At 33.2% G+C, this 13,956-nt stretch overlaps 1 protein-coding gene across 2 annotated transcripts in view; it reads left to right on the forward strand.

Annotated features, from left to right (window-relative positions):
• Positions 1–13,956, forward strand: part of LOC143229421 (cadherin-23-like) — a 104,192-nt gene that overhangs the window by 68,533 nt on the left and 21,703 nt on the right. For both annotated transcript variants that reach the window (XM_076461733.1, XM_076461734.1), the window contains exons 22-28: positions 53–239; positions 2,076–2,299; positions 3,499–3,687; positions 4,082–4,195; positions 4,855–4,975; positions 11,400–11,692; positions 13,391–13,624. In XM_076461733.1, coding sequence (XP_076317848.1) covers positions 53–239; positions 2,076–2,299; positions 3,499–3,687; positions 4,082–4,195; positions 4,855–4,975; positions 11,400–11,692; positions 13,391–13,624 — 1,362 coding nt within the window. The remainder of the gene's footprint in view (positions 1–52; positions 240–2,075; positions 2,300–3,498; positions 3,688–4,081; positions 4,196–4,854; positions 4,976–11,399; positions 11,693–13,390; positions 13,625–13,956) is intronic.

Below are 13,956 nucleotides of genomic sequence, written 5' to 3' on the forward strand. Positions count from 1 at the left end.
TTTCTGGAAGTGTGATAAACCATTAATATAAAACATTTCTTCTCAATTTTAGATTTCCATTCGAGTTGCTGACATAAACGACGAAACGCCAACATTTGTAAAGCAGCCTTTTTGTGCTAGTGTGACAGAATTTCACGAACTAAGAAAGACCGTGTTCATGGTGTCAGCTACCGATAAGGACGACCCGTTTACAGAGAACTCCAGAGTAACGTTTTCTATTGTTAATGGTAACGAAGCAGGTATATATGATATTATATATTCACCTGTCAGTTACTTTGTAAGTTCACTGACTTTATCTGACTAGGCTTATCACTAATCTAACGGTTTTTGTACTGTCGGGACTCAGCTATCTAATGCTCTTGCTAGCTGTCCTGTCTTTTTTATCAGGTCATAATGCAATCTGTATATATATTCTTTCAACCATCTTCCATTCTGTCTATTCACTTTATTTGAAACATACCAAGCCCCTTCTCCTCTACCCCTAATCTTATTGGCGTAAGAACCCCAACATAGTTTATTGAAGCGCTAGTGCATTGAGTATAGTTATTTGGGGTCATGATTCATTTATATGTTATAGACAGTGACTGCTACGTTATTGGCTGTTATGGGTGTTCAACCATCAACTCATTCTGTCATACAGACCACATATTTACCTGCCATTCTATATGGTAAACCATCTGTCACTTTATTTATCGAGTTTAGTCAGTCATTTAGTGGTCAACCTAATGAACAAGTTCACGTCATATCTGTCTATTTTTCCACTTTTCTCAACTGCCACTGTCGTATCTGTTCGTAATTTCGATATATTTTTACCAGTTTGTCTCTGTAGTTTTACCAGTAAATTAGCTATACTGTTAGTTCCTAATCATTTAAATATGTATATATAGCTATAAATCCTTCCATTTCCTACAATGGATGGTTACTGTCACCTTATAAGAATGCCGTTACAGATCCCGTGAAGCCCAATGAGACACTTCATTCACTGTAGATCGTTCTTAGAGTGAAAGGCATGATTAATTATTAAAACCCGAAACCTAATACCGTAATTTATATTATAACAATCTGCGAATAAGGGGAGCCGCTCTTATAGTTCACAATTCTTGACACACTACACCTCCTCCTGTCCCCATTTAATGTGAATGTAGATTTCAAAAACCATATTTAAACGGACAAGAGGCTTAACAGTCCGATTAAACCACAATGAGGGATTCAAAAGACAAGTTCCTTCGTCCATCTTTCTCATGTAAATATCTAAAGCTTGTGAACTTTCCTCAACTTTAGTTTCTTGTTCAGTATTCTTTTTACTGATAACAGTGAAAATGACCATTTTCATTGCAATGGCTTTTGGGGTTTAAAGGATTCTCTTTCGAAGCCAGATCCTTCACCTTGCGAATGAAAGCGTTACTCTTGAATGATTTGAGATGTGGTTCAAGACTCTTTTGCTTTCCAGAACTTTCCACTGTGTGAATTTTATACTAACAAGGCGAATACTGTGGCCTTCGTTCTTCTAAACGTTGTGATCTCTGACTCTTCATCGTTTAACAATCTTGAATATTGCTATTTCTTGGTAAAAGCTGTGCCACATTTCTCCAGAATTAATCTTATCCTTGACGACACTTAACAGTTGGAAATTCACTATGAAACAAATTTATAGATATTAAACATGCTTCCTTAGGCGTCTCGAATCGGCATAGTCAGGTGGTTAGGGCGCTAGACTCGTAATCTGAGGGTTGCGGATTCGAATCTTCGTCACACCACAAATGCTCGCCCTTTTAGCCGTGGAGGCGTTCTAATGTGACAGACGGTTAGTCCCACTATTCGTTGGTGAACGAGTAGCCCAAGAATTTGCGGTGAGTGGTGATGACTAACCGCCTTACACTGCTGAATTGGAGACGACTAGCGCAGATTGTTCTCGTGCAGCTTTTGTGCAAACTTTATAGCATACAAATCTTGCCGTCACGCTATAGCATTAAGGAATCAAATTCAAATAGCTTAAATAAAGTAACACTGACCTTTTATGTTTCGCCTTCAGTGACTTTAATGTACATAATATGTGTATATCTTTAATTATACAGGCTTGTTTGAAATTCAGACGTTAGAAGACAACAGTGCCAAAATACTCTCTAAGAAACCACTTCGGAACAAGTTCGGGAACTATACCATAGAGATCCGAGCTCAAGATCGAGGACGACCTTCCCTAAACTCCACGGAAACGTTTCGTGTCTGTGTTACGGACGTGAACGATCACAACCCAGTGTTTCTCTCACCTCCTAGTAATTATACCATCAGGGTTCCTGAGGTAAGAGTTGATAAGAATAATAATTATCACAAGCAAAATGCGATAGAAAAGACAGCACAGTCTATACTTGCGCCCTCCCCCCAGTGACACAGCGGCATGTCTACTACAACAATAGAAACTGGGTTTCGATATTTGTGGGGAGCAGAGCACAGATAGCTCTTTGTGTAGCTTTTTGATTAATTACAAACAAAGAAAAAAAATATATATAAACAAAAAAGCTGGTTTAGAAATAAATGTTTGTTTTGAAAATAAAGCTATTTTGTGCTCTGCCCGCCATTTTATAATATTTGTGTTATAAATAGTTACAAATCAAAGTACAGTGCTGCTCATGTCTCTCCTGATTGCAGCCCATGAACATGTTTGTTCTAAAAGCACATTTTGTCACACATAAGATTTCATTTGTAAGATTTAGCTATAATTTATTTTATATCTGTCAAGTACACCTGCACTTCACAGTACAGTTTATATAGTCTGATTTTCAAATACAAGTTTAGTTACTTTTTTGGGGGGCAAACTAATTAATTACGTTATTATTTACAGAGTAGCTAAACACCCGTTATTTACACATTAGTTCAAGTACATTTGCTATTGAGAGATCAGACATGCATGTCAATTTATTATAAATATAGTGAGCCACTTACTCTTACACAAATTTTGGCTTCATTTAGAACAAAAGAAAAAAAAAGTCAAAATAAGCTTATAGCAAGTCTATCTTATGCCAAATATTTTCTTACAGATATGAATTTAGTTTACGGACTAAAATTCCACTAACAGCTATCATAACCAAGAACAGTACGTTAAGTTTGCTAAATTTATTACTGGGTTTAGTTTCAGTTTTTATCTATATTTACGTGGCTTTCTTTGATCAAAACAAAATAACAATTAATTAGTAAAGTGTATTTTTGAAGACATTACATCTAAAATATCATTTGGCTGTTATTTCTGTTGCCATATTTTCGAGGTGTGATTTTTATTTTTACAAATTTACAACAAGCTGAACGCCAAAATACATTATCTTTCAAAATTAGCACACAAAAAAAATATTATTTGCTCGTGACTATAATGGAAAAGTGTCTAAAATCTAATTAAACTCAAATCTTCTATAATAAAGTATTCTACAGTGGTTTAACGCCAAAGTAGTGATAACGAATATGAATCTTAATCATTAGGAAGACTTTAATATTTCGACTTCGTTTCAGAACGCCACCGTTGGTTCTACTGTGTTACACGTTAGAGCGACTGACGACGACATAGGAGACAATGGCCAAGTTCGATATAGGCTGAAGGAGTTAAATAACGGCCATTGGAGAATGTTTCACATCGATAAAAAAACGGGTGTTTTGACACTTCAGAGTACGTTGGACAGAGAAAAGCAACGTAATTATGAGGTAAAGTGTCTTTGGTATCTGATGTTATTTGTTTTAGAATTATGTGCAAAACTACGATTTAATATTTTGACTTAACAATCACTCCTTTAATGCGTTCACCCTCCAAACTGCAAACCCCATTCTTGTTTTAACGTGCTATGAAGTACAAAACTTCAGATTTGCAATCTGGGCAATATAATCATTCGGCTGTTTATTATATTAGTTTCATATCAAGCTTTAGTGCTTTTGTTCAATAATATCTGTGCGTTGTTATTAAAATATCAGTCTCTGTTGTATTTTGCTTAAATTAGTTTTAACATTATTACAAACACATTTATTAAAATTAAAGAAAGCGACGTAATTTGTATTTTAAAAGGCTTTTATAATATTTTAATTAGTTTATCTTGCCTCGTAGCTACGGGTAGAAGCTTATGATCTAGGTCAACCAACTTCTCTGTCCAGCGACCTTGATGTCACCGTCTACGTCACCGATATTAATGACTATGCTCCAGAGTTCACAGAAGACGTGGTAAGTATGAATATTTGTATGGATGTGGTGTTATTTCTCAATAATTGCAAATAATAGATGAAAATAAATGCTGAATATGGAACTAAAATTGGACATTGAAGGTGATCTTTGGGGGAGAGGTTATTATGAAGTGTTATTTCAACTGTTAATAAATAAATGTATTAAACTATAATTTTCATTGTATATTGTTGGGATAGATAACATCGCAATGATTTATATAACTTGTAACTATTCATGTCTCGGTTTCTAAGTAGAAATACATTTAACAGTTTTTTTCCTTCAAAGTTTGTAAATTAACATACTGGTTGATAAGCATGTAAAAATACGTGTAATTTTACAGCTCTTGATATCTGTTCTTTCATTTATTGATGACGTTTAAACTGTTTTAAAGCTTCTAGAGGGCGCTTTCTCACGAACTGATAGCATTGCAAACACAATTTATATTTTTGAAGAAAAAGTACAGGAAATAAAGTAATAACAAAATATTTAAAAAAAAATAATAATTCCATTAAGAACGTGAAGTTAAAATGGTAGGTAAACATTTCGTGATAATATAATTTTTTAATTCATAAATAATTGTTTTATCATAAATAGTAGTTAAATCAATTTATTAGGAATATACACACACACATATATATATATATATATTCTCTTTTCAGTACCAAGTGGTGTTTACAGAAAATCAGCCACCAAATAAAGAAAAATTTAAACTAATCTCAACAATCGATAAAGACGATCATGAAAGTTTAACCAAAACTATTCCATGTTATTTCATAGTAGGTAAGAAGCAATCACGTTATAACGGCCTTTATCTCAGATAGGTAAAAATAAATTATGAGAGAACGGTCTTATTTCAATTTTGTTAGAACTAATTATATTATAACATTTTTTTACTATTAGGTAGAAAGCAATCATTTCTAATAGGTAACAATTAATAATGTTAGAATGACTTTTGTATCTAGTAGGTAGAAATTATTCATGTTAGGATTTTTATCTTAGTTGGTAAGAATTAATCATGATAGACTGACTTTTATCTTTAGTAAGTATAAATTAATAACGTTAAAAGGATTTTTATCTTTAGTAGGAATTAATTAATTATTTGAGGAAGTTGCTTTCCCTTGGCTCACTGGTAAGTCTGAAGGTTTATAATTCACAAAATTTGGTTTCGATATCTGTAATGGGCAGAGCTGAGATAGCTCATTCTGTAGCATCGTTCCTAAAATCAAACAACTATGAGAAAATGCTCATTTCTTCGAGTGAACATGAATTAACTGTGTGAAAAGGCTCTTGTTTTCCTTGTAGGCAAAAGTTAGTTATGACTGAAGGAGTTTTATCACTAATAGGTGATAATTAAAAAGATCGAAGGCTTTTTGTCACTAATAGAGATTAAATAAAAAGTTTAAAGAATTTTTTGTCAGTAGAAGGTAATAATCAAACACGTCGAAGATCTTTCTTATCACTAGTGGGTAGAATAAAATATATCGAAGAGTTGTTTTTTTAATCACCGGTAGGTTATAATCACATATGCCGAACTGTTTTTCTCGCTCGTAAATAATACTCAAACAATGATGCCACGTATTATACTTTATCTCGGAAAAGTCTCGGATTTATTATTATGTGCATTACGATTACATATATCTGGAAATTTGAATTTAAAAGTTAATTAAATGTCGATATTTATTAAATTTATGATATTTGCCAACAAGATTAATACACACAGTTTTCTTTCTAAACACAAATCTATTTCAATATCTAAACAATAACATATCTTATACAAATAATGATTTACTTACAAAAGTTTTACACACTTGTAAACAATATTGAGTCTTCTGTCTGGTCTGGAGCTGAACATTTTAAAGACGGTTCACAATGAGCGAGTTAATTTCGAGTTGATAGCAGTACAGTTCACTTAATTAACAGATAGCTCTATTCTTGACTGGTCTCACGTCTTTTACAAGCTCACTTTCCACCGACGAAGATATGTAATGCCTTCGTAAAAGATACAAATGTCCGAAGTTAATTCACTGAAGTTAAATGGTTTATAATGTTCGAAATGTATAAACTTTTCTGGTCAAATATCTAATTTCCCGATTGGTAAGCGTTTATCACAGTTATAGCTTCCGAGGCTTATAGAAACCGTCTCTTGGTGCATTGATATATAAAATTTAATCGAGATTTTCGAAAGTTCAGTTGGCCAGTAATACCAGTATTCACTATTATTTTACATATACACATAGTATATTGCTGATTCTTACACTCGATGATATTCTACAAATTTAGGGAAAAGGCAGGAATTTTGCAATACGCATTTAACGGTACAAGTTGCATGCATGTTTAACTGAAACAGTCATGAATATTAAAATAAATGTATAATAGTAACTCTGTTATACCTCCCTCCTTAAAGAATGAAAAATTGGTGTTAGACAATTTTAACTAAGATATTGTGTACATATATACATACATTGGTAACAATATATTAAATATAACGTATTCTGAAAGAATTATACAACTTCCATAATCATGAAAGTCTATAACACAATTTATGCAAACCTTATGATCATAAAATTACATATCGCATAAAAGTGCATCATCATAAATGTTATCTTTTTTGGTAAAAACTCAACACAATCAATAATCAAACGACTGAGAGATTCTTCGAAAGTTTAGATAAATTTCAAAGTAGCAACAAGAATTTTCCGGTTAGGTTTACCGGCAAATTGACAGGTATGACAAGTTTCATAAAAGAAATGTCACATCTGTTTTTTTCACACTTAAATAACCTCCCATGGGGGTTCAGGAACGATTATTTGGTAAACTATAGCCCAATCCTCTAAAACAGACACATCTGGTGGTCTTTATTTTCTCATGACCACACCATTTTTGAAAAAAACTAGCCATACGGAACTTTTTTCAGTTCATCTTTTGGGAGCACATATTTAAACAATGAAGAGATTTGTGGATTCTCTTCTTGTTCGGCAATCAGTTTACTTCTGACAAACAAAGCCTCTCCAGGTGAACTATATCCCTGACGACCATCATTGTCACTCACCAGAAAAATTATCAATAGGGCAATTATTTACGAGATTCCTATCAGATCCAAAATAATATCTGAGAAAAGTATATAATGTCGTCCTCTGAACACGTACGTATTATTTGTTTTTGGCTTAATTTCTTACTCTGAGCCCAAGTCACAGCACACGAGGGAAACACACTGGGATTTTCCTCACCAATATCATTGTCCTTAGATGAAACAGTGGACGACTCAACTAACCATTTTGGGTTCGGCAACAACTTTTTTCTCCAGCAAAATCGTTTCCGAACAATAATGATACACTCAATTGCCAAAGTAGGTTTTATTCCAACCACAACTGGTCCCGAAACTAAGTCTGATGTTAAATAAATGTTATGAAAAGAGACATTAACAAAGCAATAACAGACTCACCAGTGTCATAACTCGAAGCTAAAAGCAGTATATATTCTGGCAGCAATGATTGTGTCGCCACAGTATCACGTGGAATATGAGTGGGTATGGGATTAACAGAGTTATTTGTCAAAGACATAGAACCAATAGACATAAAAGGCCTAAATTTCTCCCTGACGGCCCCGGCATGGCCAGGTGGATTAAGGCACTCGACTCGTAATCTGAGGGTCGCGGGTTCGAATCCTCGTCAACCAAACTTGTACATCCTTTCAGCCGTGGGGACGTTATAATGTGACGGTCAATCCCACTATTTGTTGGTAAAAGAGTAACTTCCTTCTCTTTTTTCTTTACCAAACACCAGCTATCAGGCATAACACGACAAGGGTTTTAAAGAAAGAGTAGACAGACCTTGATAGCTTCGATAAATTTTCCTGAATATCAGAAAATTTCGAACTGGAGGAGCTGGATTTTCAGAAAAATCCTCAGTTTTAGTTGATTGAACAGGTTCAGGTTTTAGCTGAGATGGCAGGAGTTTCTTTTTATGAAAAGTGGTTGTATGTGTTAAAGCGTAATAATCAGAAAGAGCAGGTGCTTCCTATAATGTTTCAACCTTCTTTACTCAATTTATTTGAGTTTTAGCTGGATTGGCTAGTGAGGACACAAGAGTATTCCTCTAATGCTTCTTCAGGTAACAAATCATCATCGACTAGTATTTCATTAATATGCTTTTTTAGAACATTTTTATCATAGATTCCTTAACGTCTAATTCTAAACTTCTGGAAATGCACTTTCTTATATCTTTCTAGTTATTCGAGGGAGAGTAGTTCAAGAAAACGTTGATAATCAGACATAATAAAATCTTGTTGGCGCTGATAAATATAAATTGAATTAAAATTTGAATTTTCTCTGATTCAGATTCCGGATAAACCTCATTATATTGCATTACGTAATATAATTTATTCCGGATAAGTCTCCGATTTATTATGCTACATATTATCATTTCTGAAAGCTGGAACTTTTAATTTAAAAATTAATTAAATATTGATATGTATTAAATTTATGATATTTGCCAACAAAACTGACACACAGTTTTCTTTCTAAATATAAATCTATTTTAAAATATAATCTATAATACAATTTATAATAACGGTAATTACAAATAATGATTTATATACAAATTTTTTACAAACTTATAAATTATACTGAGTCTTTTTATCTGGTAAGGAACTAAATATTTTAACGACGGTTCATAATGAGCAAATTAGTTTCGAGTTGATATCAGTACGTTTCTCTTAACTGGTAGCTCTATTCTTGGCTGGTATCACGCCGTTTACAAACCGATTTTTTACCAACGAAGAAATATAATATCCTTGTAAAAACACTAACGTCCAAAGCTAATTAACTGATGTTGCATGGTTTATCACATTCAAAATCTATAAGCGTTCCGAGTCAAATATCTGTAATTTCCTGATTAGTAAACGTTTATCACAGTCAAAGCTTCCGAGGTTTATAGTATATTAACCGTAGCAAACCAACAATATGCAACTGTCTCTCAGCGCGTCGACTTATAAACTTTAATCAAAGTTCTAGAAAGTTCAATTGAGAACAATATTGGCAATCATGTAGTACGTTGTTGATTCTTATACTCGAAAAAATTATACAAATTTAGGGAATAAATGGGAATTTTGCAATACACATTTAACAGTGTATGCTACTTGCATTTCGAAATATGTACTTAACTAAAGCAACCATTGATATTAAATACATATATAATAATAAATCTTTTACAATTTCGTATTTTGATCGCTAGTAGTTAATAATCAAACAAGTTGAAGGGTTTTTATCACTTGTAGTTGTATTGAATTAAACACAGTTACACAATGGACTATCCGTGCTCTTGACCACTTCTGCTATCGAAACCAGGTTTTTATTGTTACTAGTCCATAAACATACCGCTATGCCACTGGGAGAGGAAACTTTATCACTTGTAAGTAATAATAAAAAGTAAATATAAATTATATTAGAAGGCAGATTATCTTTATCTCTTTTATTTTCCTTTGGTATTCTTATATTAAAATGCTGTTTCCTAAATATATTTTAACCAACATTTTAGAAACTTTTATTTTTCTCTAAATTAAGCGAAATTCTTTACGAGATTTAACTATGACATACACAATGGATGTATTCGCCAATAACTAAATGATCGCGCCAGCAAATCTTTAAGAAACCAGAAATTTATACCGTTTATACAAAAGTATAAATAAGCTGTAAATATAATTTTTGTAGAGAACGTTATTATATAAAACCTATCAGTATATATAACAAAATGTTCAGTATCTCTGGTCGCGAATGTTAACTTCAGACAATTGGGCATGACTCAGTTGACCCAGAATTACTTGAAAGACTGGGTTCTTGTGAGGGCGAAATTAGTGGATGCTAGAACTATAGAGGTAACTTTATACTTTATAATTTCGTATATATTATCACAGCATTAATAGTACGACACAGTATATTAATATAATCGTATATATATATATATATATAGCAACAGATGTAAATTGGTGATATACTTTTTAAAGAACTCGGAAATGGTTGATGATATCATATTGCTATTCGTATATCATTAGGGGTATCTATAATTCACACAACCGGCTATAGACGGTGAATGGTAGTGGAATCTGGGACGTTATGGGTTCTAGCACTCACATCCTAACTTTTTATTGCTTTCTACAGGGTGTTCGGAAAGTCACTGTGCACTTATATATTTATTAACAGACATGTTTCAATATAGAATACAGGAGATAAATATGAATTACAATTATAAATAATGTTGAAAGTGACCCCCTGGATCCTTCTTATTTTGTTTCTAAACACCGCTATCAGTTGCTGGCTTGAAATAGACTGAATAAAATATAATTATAAAAATGCACAGTGACTTTTCAAACATCCTGTAGTTTTGCATCAGTTATTTTGATTATTTCTTGTATACAAAATATTCCTATTATTTTGGGGTGCTATGGGCGCAGAAATTTTCAAATCCTTGTGCTACCAAACATGCTCGCCGTTTTAGCCATAACAGTCAATTTCACTATTTGTTTGTAAAAGAGTAGCCCAAAAATTGGTGGTGGATGGTGATGACTAACTGCTTTCCTTTAGTCTTACACTGGTAAATTAGGGACCGCTAGCGTAAATAACCCTCGTGTAGCTTTGCGTGTAATTCAAAGAAACCAAACCGCGTTTATGCATTTGTTGGCTTGTACATCCATAATATATAATAATAATTTTGTATTTTTACATGATTGATTCTTTAGGACTATGCATATATGCATATATTTACGAATTTAACCATAATACTGAAAGTTAGAACATATATTTTAGACATTTATTCTGCATTATTTCACATTATTGGTTCTTATTAACTGTAATATTTAGCAAACATATAATTATTATACTTTATATATTGGTGTATTTTATTATTTATATTTATTGCAACCAATGTTTAATTTTCAATGACGACATAGTTATAGTTAGGTGTTATCTTTGAATTATTAAAGAACGTTATTTTGATCTTTGTTTATTTATTCACAATGACTTTTAGAAAAAAAATCATCTAGGATAAATACATCAGACGCAATTAAAAGCAAAAACAAAACAAAATTGCACGTCAGTTAATAAAATTAATAATACTTAACTATCATACATCAACATTACAGTAATTTATGTATATATATATATATATTGCTTCTCTAATCAAATACTTTTTATAAAATTTTTGTTTCTTAGGAGGAAATGAGAAGAATCGTTTCCGATTGGATATTTTTACTCATGAGCTGTACGCCATTGAAACACTTGACCGAGAAGAAAAGTCAGAATATTCTTTAATTATTCAGGCAACAGAAGATTGCTTCCATATACCGCCATCTGTCGGACGCTTTGATCCTTGGGACAATACTCTCCTTCAAGTTGATATAACAGTTAAGGATGTAAATGACAACGCACCTCAATTTGTGAAGCCGGTTTTTACTGGAGGAATCACAACGGAGGCAGATTTTGGCAACATCTTTATGACTGTGAAGGTAACGTTATAACGCTTTTAACTTCGTGGTTTATTTGGTGACAGCAAACACTATTCCTGCAGTCTCGAACCCTGCAATTCGGCTTTTGCTTTTGGCATGGCAGACCCAAATCTCTGATCAGATTGTTTAATTCCGACTGTGTTATGAGATGTGGATCGCCTGAGGAGCACGGCTCAAAATCCGGATCAATGTCATTGCCAGTTCCCTGCATTGCAGTTTCTTCTTCTGGTTCGTCTAAGGTCCATTCCTCTGGTGGTTTCGGAATTGGAAGACTGTCGTCATGTGGCACGGGTCTCATTGCTGAAGGCAGGTTAGGGTATTTAATTGACTTCTTGTTTTTGGCAGAGAAACCAGACACATTAGTCAAACAGAAGTAACAGTCCGTCACATGGTCTTTCTGTTCTCGCCATATCATCGGGACAGCAAACGGCATTGTCTTTCGAGTGCCTCTGAGCCAAGCTCTAAGACAGACAGAACATGTCGCACAACAAATGTGAGGCGCCCATTCCTGGTCTTGATCACCAAGTTTACAGATGATATGCATTCTTCACAAGAGTAGTCATTGAGCGTCTCTGATGAACAAGTGTATACTCGCCACAAATATAGCAGAATGTATCGCGGCTGTTACAACGTTGACGAGACATATTGACCGACACCAATTGTCCTTGTTACAGTGCTACTGAGGTAGTGCTTTATTCTGAAACAATACGTACACACTATAAGATCTGTATTAATTCAAGGAGCAGCATCTGTGTATACAAGCCATTTTTATAGCCTGCTGAGACAGTATCAAGCTGGTTCTGGCCTGTCCAGGCATGCCTGGGCTGCATACTTTCACAGAACAGCTTCCAACCTGGCCTGATTTCATGCCTGGACATGCCCAGACTGCACAAAACATTGTACATAGGTTTCATACGGAAACTAAAATTTTTGGACACAAATATAAGAAAAAACGTGACAAAACTGAACATTTCGAAGAAACGGTATGTAATAGGCAAATTTGGATGTCATTTTTGTGATCAGCAGCCAAAAATCTATAAGGAACATCCAACAGTGTTCAAGAAGCAAAAACTTTGTTGTGCAGTGATATATAATCTCTTGTTTATTTTTCAGTGTTTAAATTTGCTGAATCATTGAATATTTTCACTTTGTACAGAGAAAACAAATATTATATTTGTGGTTTTGCATTATATTTATTGTTATTCATGAATTATACTTGAGACTTTATGCTAAACAAGTGCTTGGTCAAACGCTTTATATTAATACATATTATACTACAATTATTACAGCACTACACATTATTTCTGTCTTGCAGAATTTGTTGAAAATCGTCTTTATAAACTAAGATTCAGGTGTTGTCAGTTAAATATTTATCAACTTAAAAGAAATAATAATATTTCATGTCCTGGAAACAGAATTCCCGTATTTCGTTCAAATTTATTTTATAAACTCTCTCATATTTCCAAAGTTCAGAAGGAGCATCTTTGTTACACAGAAGAAATATGAACTTTATTTCATTTGTTTTTAAAAGGCACCTTTTCGTATTTCTTTACAATTTATTACTCAATAACATGAAAAATGTGTTTACTTGTTAACTTTTTATTTAGAATTTTTGAACCGATTTCTCGAATGTATTCATATTTTCCGTTAAGGAAGTGAATAACCTGACACATTTTTTTTCTGGTTTTTGGTCTCTAGGCGACCGATTCCGACATAGGAGTTAACAGTATTGTGCATTATTACATTGTTGGGCCAATAAGGCGAACGTTATCAGAAGCCTTGGAATCCGTCAGGGGGCCACCGTTTTTTCTGGATAACAAAACCGGAGAGATAAGTTTAAATTTTGACCCTCAAAAGAAAATGAAAGGGTATTTCGACTTCGAAGTTTTAGTAAATGACACAGATGGACTTTTTGATACAGCTAGAGTATTTGTAAGTACATCTTTAATTTTTGAAATTCCAGTTATAAATAATATGATAAAAACTGTGCTCTCAAAATGCATCTTTTTTCTTTTATGTTATTATTTTATTGCTGTTTCTAGAGAGGGCTTTATAGTTCATATAGCATTCTCAATGTCGTATAGAATTATATATATATATATATATATATATATATATAGGTTTCAGTTTTACATTGTACCGGTGTTAAGGTCAACAGTATAAAAATGCCTTTTTTTTGTTCAACTCTTTTCTGTTAGTCTGGCATGACTACTGGTTAGGGCACTGGACCCACAATCTTAGAGTATGGCTTCGAATTCGCTGCG

Source organism: Tachypleus tridentatus, chromosome 10, assembly GCF_004210375.1.
Source record: "Tachypleus tridentatus isolate NWPU-2018 chromosome 10, ASM421037v1, whole genome shotgun sequence".
Taxonomy (NCBI): Eukaryota; Metazoa; Arthropoda; class Merostomata; order Xiphosura; family Limulidae; genus Tachypleus; species Tachypleus tridentatus.